Below are 17675 nucleotides of genomic sequence, written 5' to 3'. Positions count from 1 at the left end.
ATCAGAGTGTATTATATATGGGGAATTTAATATATGATTGAATAACAATCCTATAATATATATGTGTGTGAGACCCAGGCGAGTAAGAATTTAATTTGAGTATATTAGTGATGTAAAATATTTTATATGATTAATTATTCAATCATTTATAATAAGTAAATTTATATATATATATATATATATATATATATAATAGTAAATTTAACTTGAAGTGTTTCTAGCCCAAAAAAATAGACTCTATAATAATTATTGATTAAATTTGAACAATTTTTCTTTTTATCTGTAGGAATTAAACATGGTACCATAAAATTTACAATACTCACACACCATTTTTAACCTATTAAGTTAAACTTCCTCAATAAATTTGAGCAAATTTAATATTAATGAAGAGTTAAATTACTTGCACAAATACCATTCATTATACATTTTTTTTTTCATATAATAATAATAGTAATAGTAATAGCAACGTTTAAGAATGAACATACCTACTTATATTAAAAATGAAATTATAATCCTTATTGATAAATAAATTTTAAATAGTCTTTTAAAACTAACTTTTTATTTTTATCCAGTAGAGTATTATATTATATGTGTTCTAAAATTTATTTTTTTAAAATTAATTATTTTAAAATATATTTCATTAAAAACATAGTAATTAAAAGTAATACTTTTATAAATATGATACTGAATTTGAAAGAATCCATAATTTGATTCAGAGTAGTAGTAGATTTTTCACTAAAAATGTGTTTCATAATATTTTCTCTGTATATATTACTTTGAAAAAAAGATAATTAAATTTATGTGAAACCCTCACAGGTATTTTGCAGGAACGTTATATTCAATAGGAAATAATATATATATATATATATATATATATATATATATATATATATATATATATATATATATATATATATATATATATATATATATATATATATATATAAAATATAAAAATAATAATTTTTTAATAACAACAAACTAAGAGACATTAGAAGTAGTAAACATGGTGAATTTTTTATTTTAAAATAATTAAAAAAATATACATTTAATAAAACTTACACTATTTCAATAAATTTAAAATAGTTTAAATTTTTACAAAAAATATATATTAAAATAATTATTTATAAACATACAAAAATTAAGTGCATGTTAACATAATATCAACAATAGCAAAAACTAACACTCAAATTTAGATAATTATATTTTATACATTCCTATCTATTATATTTTTATTTTTTAAAAATTTATCATTTTCATATAGGTATTACATTGCTATTATTATTTGGGGTAAATCATAATAAATTTCAATAGTCTTGAATTTTTAAGATAAGATTTATTTAATTAAAATATAATTAATCATCTTCCTCGAGTTTAACGCAATTATATTTAAAATTTTATTAAATATTTTAAAATTAATAATATATATATATATATATATATATATATATATATATACACATATATTTTTAAAAAATAATAAATAAAGTATAAATATTATATTTTAAACAAACTCATGTATGACACGGATTTAAAATCTAATATATTATTAAACTCCCCTTATGTATAAGAGACGTAATTATTTTACCACCAAGCACTCGCATTAAACTTTTTCCCCTTAATACTCATCTATTTTGACCTAGACCACTTTGTCCAGGCCTAATTAAGAGTTTATGATTACAACAAGGTGTTGTCTTTTGTTTTTTTCTTATATAAAAAGAGGTTTTAAAAAATGATAAGTAGTATTAGAATTTAATTAGAGTGGTATAAAATATTTTATATTGTTATTTAATTATATATTAAACTCTCCATATAGTCTAGAGTTGGTTTCAAATCTGGATAAAGGAGGTGAGTTTATCTTAATTTTTAATATAGTAACTATAAAAATTAATAAATTTATTATGCATGATAGTTTGATGTATGGAAAGAATAATTTACACTTTTAGTGTACATACTTTTTTTTGTTGAACTTTTAGTGTACATCGACTATAAAAAGATTTTATATTATTATTAATTATAAATCATAAATTTTCATGTAACATAAATTTAAGACATTTAGTTAAGCAATTGAGTTATGTGTTTGATGGAGAAGTTAATTACTTTAAAAGTTTTATTTAAGTGATTTCTAAATAAATGATAATATAAAAATCTAACCGTCTATAAAAATTAAACTTCCAAAATATGATGTAATTTTGAGTATAAAGAATCTGATACCTTTATATTATTGATTATTTCAATTATGGAGTTAGAATCCGTTTCATAAAAGAAATTATGAATATCAACTGACGAAATCATTGAATATTCTAGTGCTGTTTCTTATATAATGCCACATGAAGTGATAAACTTCACCTAAATATTGTAAATTATAATTATAAAAGAATTACTAAAAATACGATTCCTTGCTGAAATCATCAACCTTACCTCGAGCATGAAAATATGAAATGCGGCGAATATTACAATGCACTTGCCTTACCAGGACTACGATGGTTCCGGAAAATAGGATCTGGTTTTACCTGTAAGTGAAATTTTAAATTAGTATATGCAGTCCTTGACACATATTTATTAGCTCTTACAATTTTGTTATTTGCTTTTCCTTTACAAAGGTAGACAACTTGTAAGTAAAGTTGCAAACTTGCAATGGATCTGAAAAATCTCTTTCAGCCTTCACAATATCCTCTCGAGCCTTTTGGGATTCGGCATGTGCCTTCTCATACTCATCAACCCAAAACTCGGCAATGCCCCAAGATTGATTCTAGAAGCGAGAAATCACATCCATTGAGGCTCAGTCAGCCTGACTGAGCATCCGGTCGCTAATTAATAAGAGCCTTGGGGTTGAACTCCTTATCCCAAAGAGACGACTTCTCATCTGTTAGGGATTTTTCGTATGATCAAGTGAAATCACAAGCTTTAAAATAGTATTAGGATTTGCGTCTAAGTATTCTCCTAAAGAATTAATATTTATCCAAACAATTCTAATTAAAAGGCTAAGGTTTTGTTAAAAGTGTTTTCTCAAAGGTTTGATGGGAACAATTAATAGTAAAACAAATAATTAAAGAACTAGTATGAAAATAAGAGTATTGTAAAATATAGTAGATAGCAAGAGAATGATCGCAATATTGTTGTGAGAATCAAGAAGTTTGAATAATCAGAGTTGGACTTGATTTTCTCTTCTTTTAGTATAACAAACCCAATTAATCTAATTATTCATGTAATATATCCCTAATTCACAAATATATTTTAATCTTGATGTCTTAGGTGGAAGAGCCTTAATTATTTAGATTAAATTCAAATGTCTTGGCAAATTAATCTAATAATCAACATTATCGATTAAGAATTAACAGAGCGTAATTGGTATTGAGCTATGTCTAACGACAATTCCAAATAGGTATTCTTCCTCGTTCAAGAACCAAAAGAGTGTTTGTTAACTAAACTGGCGATTCATATGATCAAGCAATAGGTTATCAGTCTAGAACAAGTATTAAGAATAGAAGAAGAATAATAAAAACATGAACAATTGTATTAAAATGAGAATTACATAAAATTAGGTTCAATGAAATTAGGTTCAATCGTTTCCAACCCTGACAAATGGGGAGATTACTTGCTCATCATTTAAGTACAATGGCTAATAGAAATCGTACATTGAAATCAATCTAAAAGCCTAGAAATGATACTCTCTCACACAGAACTACTACTTCAATCAGTAGCCAAGTTTTTATAAACTGTAGCATGCTTGGGCTTGACACGACTCTCTGACTTAACCAAGGCCCCTTGATTCAAAATGACTTGGCTACTTACTTTCCTTGCTTAAGCGCATAGAATGTTTTGCTTAAGCGTGGTCTTCGTATATTCCTTGGCTAGGTCTCCCTCATTTAAGTGCCTTGGGACTTAGGCTTAAGTGAGAACCTCCAATGGCTCTAAGTGTCCTCACTGTCTTAGCTCACTTAAGCGCATAACATGTCACATTTAAACGAGTTTTGTCTTCATCAATTGCATCTAAATCCTCTGGCTTAAGCATCCAAGAAGGCTCACTTGACCAAGGCATGTCAAGGGCTCCTCCATTACAATTTGTCTTGGCTCTCTTAAGCGCACATCAAGTCACGCTTAAGCAAATAGTTCTCAATTGTGATTTTCTGACTACATGCCTGCAACACTCCACAAAACATAAAGAAATCCTAACAATTTATCAACCCAAAGTATCTAAGTGTAATTTCTTATTTTATCCTAACTTTGAGTCGAAACAAGGCTAAATATATCAAAAATGGCAGATATTCACCTTCAATCATTTGTAAAATTAAAGCATATTTGACTATTATCACCATCCTTCATCGAAAGGAAAGCCAAGTATTTATCGACATGGGACCAAGCAGAAACTTGAGGCAAAGTAGTAGCCTTCCACTTCTTCTCCCTCACATCTTCCAGATTAGAGGTACTCGGATTCTTCCTCTTGCCACCACTTGTGTTAACAGGAGGAGGAGGAGGAGGCATAGTAGGAAATGAACATCTAAATATTTTGGGTGCCAGTGTAACTATGAAAATCTTGTAAATGTTCAGGGGAACCAATCATGTGGTTGAAGGCCAGAAAATCAACAAATCAAGGTTGAGAGATATCTTTTGGCTTACCATGAATGTCCAATAGGTAGATAAAGCAAACAATACCATTTGTTGGACGCTCTTGGGGGTGGGTCAAGGCCTCAACACTAGAGATTCTAGGACTAGAGGGAGATGAAAGGCCTCTGTTGATTTGTTCCTAGGACGAGTAGGAAAGTCTAGGATGATGTGACCACATTGCTTATAGTAGTTGCAAAATTTCTCATTGCAATTGTAAGTAATATGGCCAAACTTTTTGTCATAGAAACATTGAACTTTTGTCATATCATGACCTTTCCCTTTACCATGGGCATAATAGGCAACAAAAACAACATCTTAAACAAAGTTGTCAATGGTCATGAAGAGAAGGAATGGAAGTTTGATTCAGTAGAACAACACACACGACTTCAAATTTGGGATGAAGCTTCATAAGAAATATTGATCCCGTTTACTTGCATCGTAGACCCGTTGGATTGGAGCAAACAATGCTTTGGGAATATCAATATGCAGAATAGGTTAATGTTTAGCCCACAGATTAAGAAATCCAAAAATAGTATTCTTGAATAGAAAGAATCCCTTGACGATAATTAGCAATTTCAATCTCCAATTGAAACCATTTGGCAACATTGTCCTCTTTGTAAACACGCTTCAAGTAGTCCCATATATCCTTCACAGTAGAGAAGGAACACAAATTATATAGTGGGATCGATAGAGGAGAGAATCCAAGTGATAAGCTAGGCATCCGTTGTTTGCCCTTTCGCAATGACATCGTTATCAATGGGTATAGCAGAGGTCACATTCACATGACCGCATAGGCCTTTCCATATGATGAAAATCTTGAATGAAACACCCATGCAACATAATTTTTGCCAATAAAATGAATGCAAAAATTATCCCAAGCTAAACACCTGTTGGTCATAGAACTATACTTGGTACCCCTTGACTATGGTCTAATACCCTTTGACCATGGACGAACACCTCTTGGTCACAATCAAACACCTCTTGATAATAGCTGATATCCTCAAGTCATAACCAGACACTCCTCGGCCACGGTTGGATACTCCCTTAACCATGGGCAAACGCCCCTTGCTATTAGCAAATACCCCTTGGCCATAGTTAGACACCCTTAGCCAAGGCCAAACACCACTTGGACATATGGTAAAATACAAGTTGGCTTTATTGAAGATATTAAGAGAAGTGATTACTTAAAAGTAATATAATCACCATCAAAACCTCGTTAGCAAGTAATCACAAATTAGCATTCGTAATAATCTAAAAGGTAAGCCGCATCGATCCTAAGCCCATAAACATATGCATATAATGGATGAGACTTTCGAGGTAACAAACATTCATTTTCATGTTAATATTCCCATTCTCTATATATATTTGAAAAGATCATTGACTTAAGCGTTGGAGTGTCTTTGCAAATATCCACTCCTGCCATATCGAAGGAGGAACTCACCACCTGAAAGGAAAAAATTATCCTAATACCCTCATGTAGGTACAAAAATGATCAATAACTATTTCAAAATATACAAATTATATTTTAGATATATAGTAAATGATTTAAATTGTCATATAAGGTTATTTTTTTAATTCAAATAGATAAGTCAGTAAGAAAATAAATCATAAAAGATAAAGATAGAGAGACAAAGACAAATTTATGATGATTGAGAGATGTATTTTTTTATGAAATAGAAGGATAATGTTTAAAAATAAGATTAAATTATGATGACTATTTGAAAAAATTTAAATAGGTTTTAATTTTTTTATTTGGGTCTAAATTACAAAAAAAAAAGTAGGTTTATGGGGTTAGTTTATAATGGTTTGAAACTGAAAAAAAAAATTAAGGCAAATTTAAAATCTATAAGGACTTAATCACAAATGCGTAAAATATGTTTTTCGTCTCTATAAATATCGAAATGTTTGGAATCCGTCCCTATAAAATTTTGAATCTTTTTTTTTTGTCCTCGAAAAATTAAAATCTATTACTTTTTGATCCGGACGTAGGTTCGAGTTTGAGTATGTGAACTTATATGTCACACTTTCATTGATTTCATTAACAACTATGAGAGTGGGATTAAAAATTGTCACAAAATGTAGGAGAAAAAAAACCCCACAAATTTGTATATATCTCTTTCCTAACCTTTTTCTTCCCTAACTTTCTTCATCTTCTTCGAATTTAAATAAACATTTTTTTCTTTTTTAAATGTTCTATTATGGTCAGCACCACCTTATTAACCTTGTTATCTTCTTCTTCTTCTTTGAATTGTCATTCCTTCCAATAACTTAACACTTTCACTCCTAACTCAACGTTACGAATACCAATTCCAATGTTCTGTCGAAATCAAATGTCGCCGACAAACTCAATAACTTGGCTTCCGAATTCACCTCTCTGGGATTAGCTTGGTGGATAGAGAAGATGAAGAAAATTAGGGAAGAAAGATGTTAGAAAAGAGGAATTTACAAGTTTATGGGTTTTTTTGCATTTATTGATGATTTTTAATCCCTAGAAATCACCCACCCTAGTAGCTATTAATAAAATCAATGAAAGAGTGACAAGTAGGTTCATCCGGGCAAAAAGATAACAGATTTTAATTTTTCGAGGACGAAAAATACACTCAAAATTTTACAGGGACGGATTCCAAATATTTTGATATTTATAGGAACAAAAACATATTTTTTCTAAAAAAAGTTACAAAATCAAAGACCTAATTGAAAAATAGTTTAAAGAACTATTTGAAAATAGTTTTATATCAAAATTTGAATTGTTAATTATATATGAAAATATAATTTATATTTTTTTATTGCAAAAATATAATTTATATATTAAAAGTATTTATTTATTTATTTATTATAATTTAAACTAAAAATTAGAAGGCTATGATCCTAAGATACTTGTAATAATAATATAAACACATGTAAAATCAGGCCGTGAATACCTCTTATCGCACTTCTCTCACTATTGGTATTATCGTCGGAAGCGGTATCCATCAATGTTTCTTTCTGATAAACTTGCACCACACTTCAATTCCACACTCTTTACTCATCTCCACACCCACCAGGTACCGTCACTTCAAATTTTCAGCCACATTTCACAATCTTCTCTGCATTTTCCTTCCAAATTTATGATCTGTTTCGTTTTCTGCTATCTGGGTATGTCTCAAGTTTGAGTTAGAGTGCTTCCCTCGCTTCTCCAAGAAAAGGGTTGGTACCCTTTTCATGCCATGGTATTTCCCTGAACTGAAGAGCAATACCCGTTTGTGCCTCACTTTCCGTGGAAGAAGGCTTTGTTCAAGTTTCAGCAATGATAGTGTTAGTAATCTATCTTATTGTTATTACTATTTCTTTATGTTGAATTGATTTTATTGTGTAATTTGTTTCCATGTGTCATGTTTATTGCCAATGCCAACCAATTGCAACCCATGTTGTGAAGTGTAAGGTAGCTAAACCTTGAATGGCCTTGTCAAAAAAATGTATCTAAGAAACTAGGCTTTGAAATGTGTATCATCTGTCTGCACCATGGCTTTGGAAAAGGTGTCAAATTGTGGTTGTAAACCATTAATCATGGTTTTGGAGGTCTCTGCAACCATAGTGATCGCGATTGCAGCTGCTTTGGGTGCATTTGTCTGCAATTGAATGTGATTTTGGTAATTGCAATGCAACTACTGTTATAATTTAAAACCTTGATTAAATATTTAGTGTAGTTTGGGTTCCAATTATGATTGGTATACCAGTAGGTTGTGATTTAAGTTGAAACATGTAAGTAAGCTTTGAGTTAGGCTGTTTGAGGTTGCAGAAACACAACACAAGGAGGGGAAGCTCTGTACTTTGAGTTAAATTGCAGTTGGAAACTTGAAATTTAATTGATATTATATGGTTTTAGATAATAATTAGATGAAACAAATGTCAATGCAAATAACCAAAAGAAAATAAATATAAAGAAAATTCATTTTTAATCTTTTAGGAGGTAAGTACCTCAGTTTTTGTTACAGAATATGAACTTTGGCGATCCATTAGGATCCTGAGTATATTGGAAAATAAAGGAATTGTATTTATTAAAATAAAGGATGATAAAACCAATATTCTAGTCGACATAAACTCTGACCTGCCTAGAATTTCAGAGGAACACTCTATGCATTCTCTGCCAAGTACAAACTGCTTCACAACAAACTACTACTGTGCTTTTTTCTCATAATAACCTTTCTCTCCTTATCCCTTCACACATCACACACACTGTCCCAACCAAATTTAACATTCCCTCAATTTGGGCCTGGGCCCTTTTTATCTGGTTCCTATCATAGTATCATTGCCATGTGTCACCCTCTTGAATTACGGCCTTGTCCTCAAGGCTGGATGTAAGGTTTAACCAGCCTTGTATAGTAATTCTAGCATACAGTGGATTGACACTTTACTCCAACCAAATACGTGTGATATTTCATGGAATCTTCTTTTTGCACCTTTTATTGAAACTTTCTTCCACATCTACAATCAATAATGTCTACATTTGCTGAGCAAAAAAAAAATAATGTCTACATTTTACTTTCTCTTTCTGTGCTTATTTGTTTACTAATTGGACTGTCATCTTATCTATCATTGGTCTAAGGTCAGTCACCAGAGCTATCAGATGCATACAGCCATGAAGGTATTTTTTTTCTATTTCCAAAATGTTGCAGTAACTAGGATCTGTCTTTTTAAATTGTTCCAAGTTTCTAATTACTGTTTTAAATGGAGGGCATTACAGGGTGCTCGCATAATTGGGGGTCTGATTTTTTGCCATTCACTTTTAATCAATATGTAGATTGTAGAAATTGCGACATGCTTTTAGCAGTGGCTATGCTGTTGATTTCTGCTGGCACTTTGCTTTTTGCCACGACAAATGCCCCTTCATATATATACCATTACCAGTTCTCCTACAAACTAAGTTTAAAACAATTTCTTGTCTAATGTTTTAGGGACAAAGGCTCAACATTATTTTGTTTTCTTGATAAAAGCTTGAATATTCTAAGATTAGATTTATTTGAACAAAATGCCATCTCATAGGGACCAAATTTTCTTTGCAATCTGATTGAATGTGCCTAGAAATAGAAGAGTTAAGCTAAGCTTGTAAGGAAAAAGTAGTCAGGTAGATGTTATATTAAATTATGGTTGCAAATTTTGACCCTTGCTGTTGCTTAGATCTTACTTTGAATTTTTTAAGTATCATAATTGACAATGACAAGATATTTTCAGGTTCACCAGACAGTGAAGAGAATAAGAAAGGAAATTTTCTGTCAAGCAATGAGTATGTACATGTTGCCCTGCAATATCTTTTAATTGATTGCTAGATACTGGAAAAGTTGTTTTATCTGATGATGATAGCTTCTTCATGCATGTATTATTTTCTGATTTGCCTCTTGCCTCTTATGATTAAGAAGCTTATGAAATGAAATTGATTATTAACTATCCTAAAACTAAATAGTTTGTCCAGTTTAGTTCAAAATGGAACTAGTTATCTCTTACATTATCTTACCTGGAAGGAAGTGAGAGAAGTGGAAGAAAGGAGTAATATTTTAAAATCAAGAAACCAAACAGTAAAGTGACAGGACTTTGTCACTTTGCCTTCATGGATAAAAAATAGTATAGTCGATTTGCTCTTTAGTACATTGCATTTGCATGTGTAGAATTTCATTGTTAACATTCACCATGGTTCCCTCTCTGTCTCCAATCCATGACTCTCTCTCTCTCTCTCTCTCTCTCTCTCTCTCTCTCTCTTTCTCTCTCTCCCTGTATCTGCATTGTGGGTGTGAATTTTTTGCATTGAAATAATTGTAGCACATATTTATTTAATATGGCAAGACCCTGCAGAAACTGAGGAGATATGGAATTTCTGGAATCCTATCCTATGGACTTTTGAACACTGCATACTGTCTCACAACGTTTCTTTTTGTGTGGTATGTCAACAAATGTGCCTCTTAGTTAGCTTGCAGTTTTGCTTTTCTTTTTCTTAGAGATCTAGTTTGTATAAGAAATTGTAAGTCTGTATTGAGTTCCCCACTTCTTCCTACTTATCTACCTTCTCTTGGCAAGGGTGGTTACTTGGAGTTAGTCTTCCTCATGCCTACTATTTCTTAGGATACCTTATTCACAATCTCTGGATCCTTCTAAATTATTTCGAGGTCACTGCAACTAAGAATACACTTTATGTTTGCCAGGTTTTACATTGCTCCAGCACCTGCAAAGATGGGCTATGGTGCAGCTGTAAAAAGGTAAAAACATATTACTGCTATTTCTCTCATGTATTGTCCGTTATGGTTTATTGAAATGACGTTTAACAACTTCACAGTGATGTATAGATTTCTCAAAGTGATGGCCATGGTGTGGGCTGGTAGTCAAATCACTAAACTTGTAAGAGCAGGAGGGTGAGTTACCTGAACCCTTTCACATTGTTAGTTGTGTAATGCATGTAGATATGTTCTTGTCTTGTGCCCCAACTAAGCCTAAAATTTTGTATATTTAGTTAGAAACATGTTCCTGTATCATTCCATTTCTAGATTGTAACTTTGTGATACTGTTTTGGCTGTAAGGATGACAGTTGGCATTTGGCTTGTAAACTGTTTGAAAAATGATGACGACTTTTAAAAATTCCATTCATCTTAAGGATCAGAGCTGTATATGGAGGGATAAGTTATCTTTCTACCATCCTAGATTGCACCTTGTCATTGTTATGTACATATGTTTGTTGTTTCCATCTTGTCTTCACATTTAAATTAGGCAAAGGCCTTTTGTAATTTTATGATACATCAACATTAGTACTTAGTACAATGACAACCATTTCCAACAACGGAGTTACTTCTTATGCAGAGCATTGACACTGACACCTTTTGTTGACAGAGGATTGTCCTGGTTTACTCATAAGTTTAAGTTTCAAACACGGGAAGGTAAGTTCAAATTGAAAACCTTTTTTTATTATTATTTTTGTCATCTGAGTTATTTAATTTGACCTTGTCCAGGCTTTCATGGCAATAGTGGGACTCTGTCTTGGATTGGCCGTCATTGTATTTTTGGTCATCACACTGCTTTGGGCATGATGCTCCTTTCTGCCTCCTTCTTGAAAGGACATTTAAATTTATTTGTCACCTCAAAATGTATAAACAGTTTTTACTATCCCATAATGGTTTTGCTCTAAAATACATTGTTGAATTTTTAGAATGTTGTATATGACATTGTCTCACAAAATTACACTTTTTTCATGTATGTGCGTACATGTTCCTTACATCATCTCATTCTCCTTCAGTAATTTTATGTTGGTTTGGTTTTAGAAAAACTAAAAATACTGTAAGGAAAAACAAAAATAATTGGAAACAAGAAAATAGTAGGCATTTTAAAGAATCGGTCCCAACAATGAGTTGGTTTACATATTTGTTTTCTTCTTTTATATATATACAAGTGACGGCGACCCTTGGCGGTGCTTAATAAGTTGTGAAATCTATCTAAGAAACGTTTTGAGATTTTGTGTTCGACTGAAACATAACTATAATTGTTTAAAATAACAACTTTTTTAATGTTACATTATGGAGAAATGTAAAAAAAAAAACATAAAATCTATTTATAACAGCACAACTCTTCTAGTCGCATTCCATTGATGGCAAAACAAATAACTTCAAAAAGGGGATGACCAAGAAACTCTTGCCCCGGAATCCACTTTTGTGATGACCAACTGTAATTTTCTTTTGATAAATAGCATGCATGCAGATTGATATGCACAAGTCTCAAGACCATCGGAATAACGAACAACTACAAATCTGATTCCTGTCATAGTAAATTGTACGCATAAGACCATTAAACAATTTATCAGGTGTAAAGTCCATTAACACTTGCTTCTGACTTCTTTCTTTTATCTTAGAATAACTTGCATCTAACTGTTTTTTATTTTAACAAAAAAACTCCATCATGTAGATCATGCTTAAAATTTAACATGTAAAACAAAAAATTGATGAATAACCAGTCCTGCCTAAGATTATTTAAAAATACTGATCTTAATAGTGTGTGTGATTGCCTTTTGTGTACTCCCCAATGCAGCTAGCTGAATTGTCATCACATAGCCCGGGCACGAATCTTTTACCATAAGAAAACATACACAAGCAAAGTTGAAATATATTCCTTGTGAGACAACTAATAACATTAATGAATGAAATATATTGATCCTGAATTACCTTGCACAGCCAATGTAAAACGATAGGAGTCACTGTTGGTTTAATGGCCAAATGTTGATGTTCAGATATGATTATTGTATGCTACTTTCACCAGATAGTTTGTCTAGTACAATTAAATAAACAAAAAGTGAAGGATTGAGTACCTCAATTCATTCAGCTTGTGTCATAAAAGGAATCAACACCTCCATCTTACATCATAACTTTAATCTTACAATGATGAAGCTAAATTTATCCATAATTATGTTTAAAAAAGAAAAAGAGCAAAGGTTAGTATTTCAGAACCAAACTCAGCTGCTGGCAGCACCATCACCATGGCCATCTAAACCTTCTACTAATCTCCTTTTGGCAGATTTGGTTCTATAACACCAGACCTCAAAAGCCTCGCTCAAGTCAGGATATCCAACTTCCCGGTTTTTGATCCAGTCTGCCAAGATGTCTGCTTGATCATTTGATGGCAATGTCAATATCAGTGACACTATTGCTCCCTCAATGGCCTGACTCAAATCTTCATCCATTTTGTAAGGAAAACCAGTCTCCTCAACGGCTTTTGAATCCAGTAAAGGCTTCATCTTCCGAAGATATGGAAACCAGGTCTTTAGCAATTGCACCCGACATGGAGCTGGAAGAATCACGCTACCATAAGCAACTGCTTCCAAAACTTTACATGCTACTTCTATCAATTTCACTTTCAGCCCCCACATGACATGGTCTAGTTTTTTGTCTTCAATAATCCCCAAAATTTTACTTGAGATTGCAGCCCAGTTAGAAACAAAATTCTTCATTAGATCCATCTTTGGGAGTACATTACACATCCATTCAAGATCAGATACCCTTTTCATTATCCTATCATACACACCCTCAAGCTCAAGGGTAGGGTCCAAAAGCAAGGAAGACAAATCCATTTCAAATGAATGAATGATGTTATAAACACCCATTCTTACTATTGATTGTACTTCATCATCAGCCATGATGATTGTAGTATCTCCATCTTCTCCTAGCATGTAGTCAATTTGCTCTTGAGCAGAGATTCGCAGCTCATCTCCAAACGGAAAACATGGTCTCTCAATAGACATGGCAAAGCGAACAGCTGAAACAAATATATCTTTTGTAGTGCTTACATCTCCTGGTTTAATCTTAGGTATTTTTGACATGGCCATGAACTGTTTCAAAACCACATTTAAATTTGCAATCCCCTGTGTTCACCCAGAAATGATCTCCAAGTTTAGAACATACGTGCCCTCACAGTGATTTCTACCAAGAAATAGAGGCAATAGCAGCAATTCTAACATTATGCTCATTGCAATATAATAGCTTTAATGTGGGGCATGACTACAGTCCGAGTCTCGAGTGGACCAATGAAATAATCTATAAGAAGTCTGTTTTCATTTGCAAGTGAAACAGTTGCAGAAGCAGTAACATTTGAATCCTCCTCTATATCCCAAGGTTACTAAAGCCTCAAGGGCAAGTTTGCAAGGTAGATATAACTGGAAATATTCATGTACAAACTGCAATGCCAATACAATATGAATCACAATGCAACAGAATATTTTAAGCATCAAATAAGCATAACACAACAGAGAATTAAAAATCAGGCATAAATTCGGGCAGGCTGCACAGGCATTTGCCAAACACAAGAAAGCAAGCAAGAAAACCTAAAACATAACAAATTGTCTCGTGCAAACTATAACAGAATAGCTCATCAATTACCAAACTCAATTACATTACTAGGAAGTACAGGGGAACACATGCACAGCCTGTAATGCTAGAAATTTGGATTTTCAGCTGTCACATGGAATCATAGGAGAGAAAAAAATAAGTTAATGGATACCATCAGTTCTTATATTGTGGGCACCAAACTTGTTTCTTTCTCTCTCCAATTGATCTCAAGCAGTAACAGAAACAATGGGTGCAAGCACAAAATTGCACATTTATGGAGTAGATGTTGGGGCATAAAGAAATGGTTAGAGGGGGAAAAGGAGAGGAACTGTTTTAGCTGCATCCATTCTCTTGAATCTCTCGTATCATTACCACCCACCTCTCATATTCCTTTCCTCTGAAATGAACTAAATCCATACTCATACTGCTACTCATTAATCAATTGAACACGATCACTCCTTTTTTCAAAAATCATTTCGAACAGATTCAGGTCAATTAGCACAATTTTTTAATTGTTCAGTTTATCAAACAACACAAACAAACTAGACAACTAAAATATACTTGCTTTCGCACAAGTATATCCATTCTATTACTAGTTGGAACTTGGAAGCACACAATAACCATTGTCAGCTTTGAATTAAAAGGCAGTTCATGAAAACAAAACATTATCAAGTTGAATTGGAACCTATGCTTATCAAATGGAATGATTAACGTGCCATCAGAAACTAATGCTTATTTCATGGCCAGCCTTTTATAGAAAGCATCAAACACAAAAAGAAATGTTATCACAAATCACAAAGTCTACTCCAAAACTAAAGCCAGCATAAAAAAGGATACAAAATCCAGCTTCTGCGAAACATATTTTCAGCACCCATGACTTTTTGCCAATGTATCAAAGAACATTTCAAGTGGAAAGATAAACAATATTAAGAAAACCAATGAACAAATGAATGACCATTGCCAAATAAATCCAAAAGAAACGAAAAAACTCAAGCTAGCAGGACATCAACAACGCCACAGCTAGACAAAAGGCATCATATACAGAAAGAAACAACAAAAAAGGAAAAACCAAACCAAGAGTAAAACATATACATAAATAAAAAAGGGGAAATAATCAAATTGTGACTTGAAAAAACTACTGCATTTAAAATCATACAAAAGCTGATTATCTTTGAGCTAAAAGGGTGTCTTAGTTGGATAAAAAAAGTAAAGATTTTGATTTTACACACGCAACAAGCATAACCACAGGAAGGAAGGCAATTAGAAAATAAAGACAAGAAATTGAAATTTACCTTCCAATCTGAAGAACAGAGGAGAAAAAGAAAAGTGCTCAATTTGATTTTGTTCCTATCCTCACTTCACCAGCTTCAAGGCTAGAGAGTAAAAGCCCTAACAATACTGTGTCGTTTAACTCCCAAGCTTTATCATCATCAAAAACTGAGTTGCACTACATTCCAGAAGTGCTGTTTAAGAATTAATAAAATGATTTTTTTTTCTTTTCAAAATTTGGATTATTGAAGGTGAAATTGAATAATTTTTTTAACGTCAAATTGAATAATTTATATAATGGAAAATAAGTTAGTGAATTGACAAAATAATAAATGAAAAAAATGTACTTTTTTATGAAAATGAAAAAATGTTAGAAATATGTCTTTCAATATATTTTTATTGTGTGTGTGTGTTTGTATAACGAATTTTGATTGTTGTGTTTGCTGCCGTATTTCTTTTTAGTACAATATATATATATATATATATATATATATATATATATATATATATATATATATATATATATATATATATGAGTTTTTCCCATTAATTAAAATATAGGTAAAAAATTATAATATAAGTATTCTTCTCATTATTTTATATAAGTAATATTCCGTAAAATTACATGAAAAGATAGTTAAAAGCCAAAAAAAATTAACTTATTAGGTTATGTTCGATAAGTTATTTTATCTTATTTTTAAATTTTTTTATTAACTTCCAACTCACTTTTTAGCTTTTAACTAATTTTTTAGTTATTAAAAAATTTATTTATCAAACAGTCAAACAAAATTTTCAACTAATAAAAAATTAGAAATTAATTGAAATGTCTTGTTGAATATAATCTTGAAGTAACATTTTTTAAAACTTAACTTTTAGTTTTTTTATATTTTATTCTTAAAATATTTATTTAGTTTTCTTATTACTCTTTTTAAATACGTTATTTATGTCATCTTATATTTTTTATCTACTTCAACAATTAGTACTTGATAAATTAACTTAAAAGTTTTGAATTACGAACTACCAGCTAACTTTTCAACTAGTTTTGACTAACATAAATATTTGATAAAATTAACTATTGAAGTAGTTAAAAAATGTAAAAGAACAGAAATGATATATTTTAAAAAGGGTGATAAGAAAATTGAATAAATATTTTAAAGATATATAAAAAGGGATAAAATATAAAAAATTAGAAGTTAATATTTTTTTTAAAAATGTTATTTCAAGTAGTATTTTAAAAAGTATTAGAAACTACTAAAAATATACTAGAAGCTACTTAAAAAATTGGTTTATTGAATTGTAAAATCAATTTTTTGGCTACTAAAAAGAGTTAAAGGCTATTTCAACAAAACTAGCTGGAAGTTGGAAAATTAGTTGATAGTTGAGAGTTAGAAGTTGAAAAACTAGCTTATTAAATTATAACAGTAAAACTAATTGTTGAAATAGTTGAAAAATATAAAATGACATAAAAATAATAAAATCATAATTTATTTTAAAAAGGTAATTAGGAAATTTAATAAATATATTAAGGATAAAAAGAAAAGAAAATATCAAAACCTAAAAGCTAGAAGTTAGTGTTTCAAAAAACACTACTTTAAGTAGCTTTTTAAAAAACGTTAGAAACTACTAAAAAAAACTTGTTTACTAAATAATTAAACAAGTTTTTCAGTTAATAAAAAAAGCTAGAAGCTACCTGAAATGTTTTGCCGAACATAGCAAAAAACTAGCTAAAATGGTTGTTTGTTGAACATGGTCATAGGCTAAATGTCACTTTTGATTGATTATGTTTTAGAATTTTTTATTTTATTTTCATACATTAAGTTTTAAAAATTTCATTTTGGTATTTTATGTTTTCAAAAGTTTCATTTTGGTATATTAAACTTTAAAGTTTCACTTTGGTCCTTTATGTTTTTTAAAGTTTTATTTTGATCATTTCTTTTGTTTTTCGTTAAAAACATTAGTGCTCCGTCA

At 30.9% G+C, this 17675-nt stretch overlaps 2 protein-coding genes across 2 annotated transcripts; one reads left to right on the top strand and one right to left on the bottom strand.

Moving 5' to 3' along the window:
* Positions 1-7515: 7515 nt before the first annotated feature.
* Positions 7516-11842, top strand: LOC100812769 (uncharacterized). The gene is made up of 8 exons (XM_006582323.3): positions 7516-7652; positions 7756-7902; positions 9199-9232; positions 9820-9871; positions 10782-10835; positions 10923-10988; positions 11431-11507; positions 11580-11842. Exons 1-8 carry the CDS (start codon positions 7584-7586, stop codon positions 11753-11755), a joined length of 675 nt encoding a protein of 224 aa, XP_006582386.1. The 5' UTR covers positions 7516-7583; the 3' UTR covers positions 11756-11842.
* A 979-nt stretch (positions 11843-12821) lies between these two features.
* Positions 12822-15888, bottom strand: LOC100812225 (BTB/POZ domain-containing protein At3g05675). Its single transcript, XM_003527480.4, has 2 exons — positions 15731-15888; positions 12822-14287 (listed from the first exon to the last, which is right to left on the bottom strand). The coding sequence occupies exon 2, from the start codon at positions 13937-13939 to the stop codon at positions 13070-13072; it is 870 nt and encodes a 289-aa protein (XP_003527528.1). The 5' UTR covers positions 13940-14287; positions 15731-15888; the 3' UTR covers positions 12822-13069.
* Positions 15889-17675: the final 1787 nt, after the last annotated feature.

Source organism: Glycine max, chromosome 6 (assembly GCF_000004515.6).
Source record: "Glycine max cultivar Williams 82 chromosome 6, Glycine_max_v4.0, whole genome shotgun sequence".
NCBI lineage: Eukaryota > Viridiplantae > Streptophyta > Magnoliopsida > Fabales > Fabaceae > Glycine > Glycine max.
The sequence above is the reverse complement of the archived record's forward strand: the minus strand, read 5'-3'. Positions and strand labels throughout refer to the sequence as shown.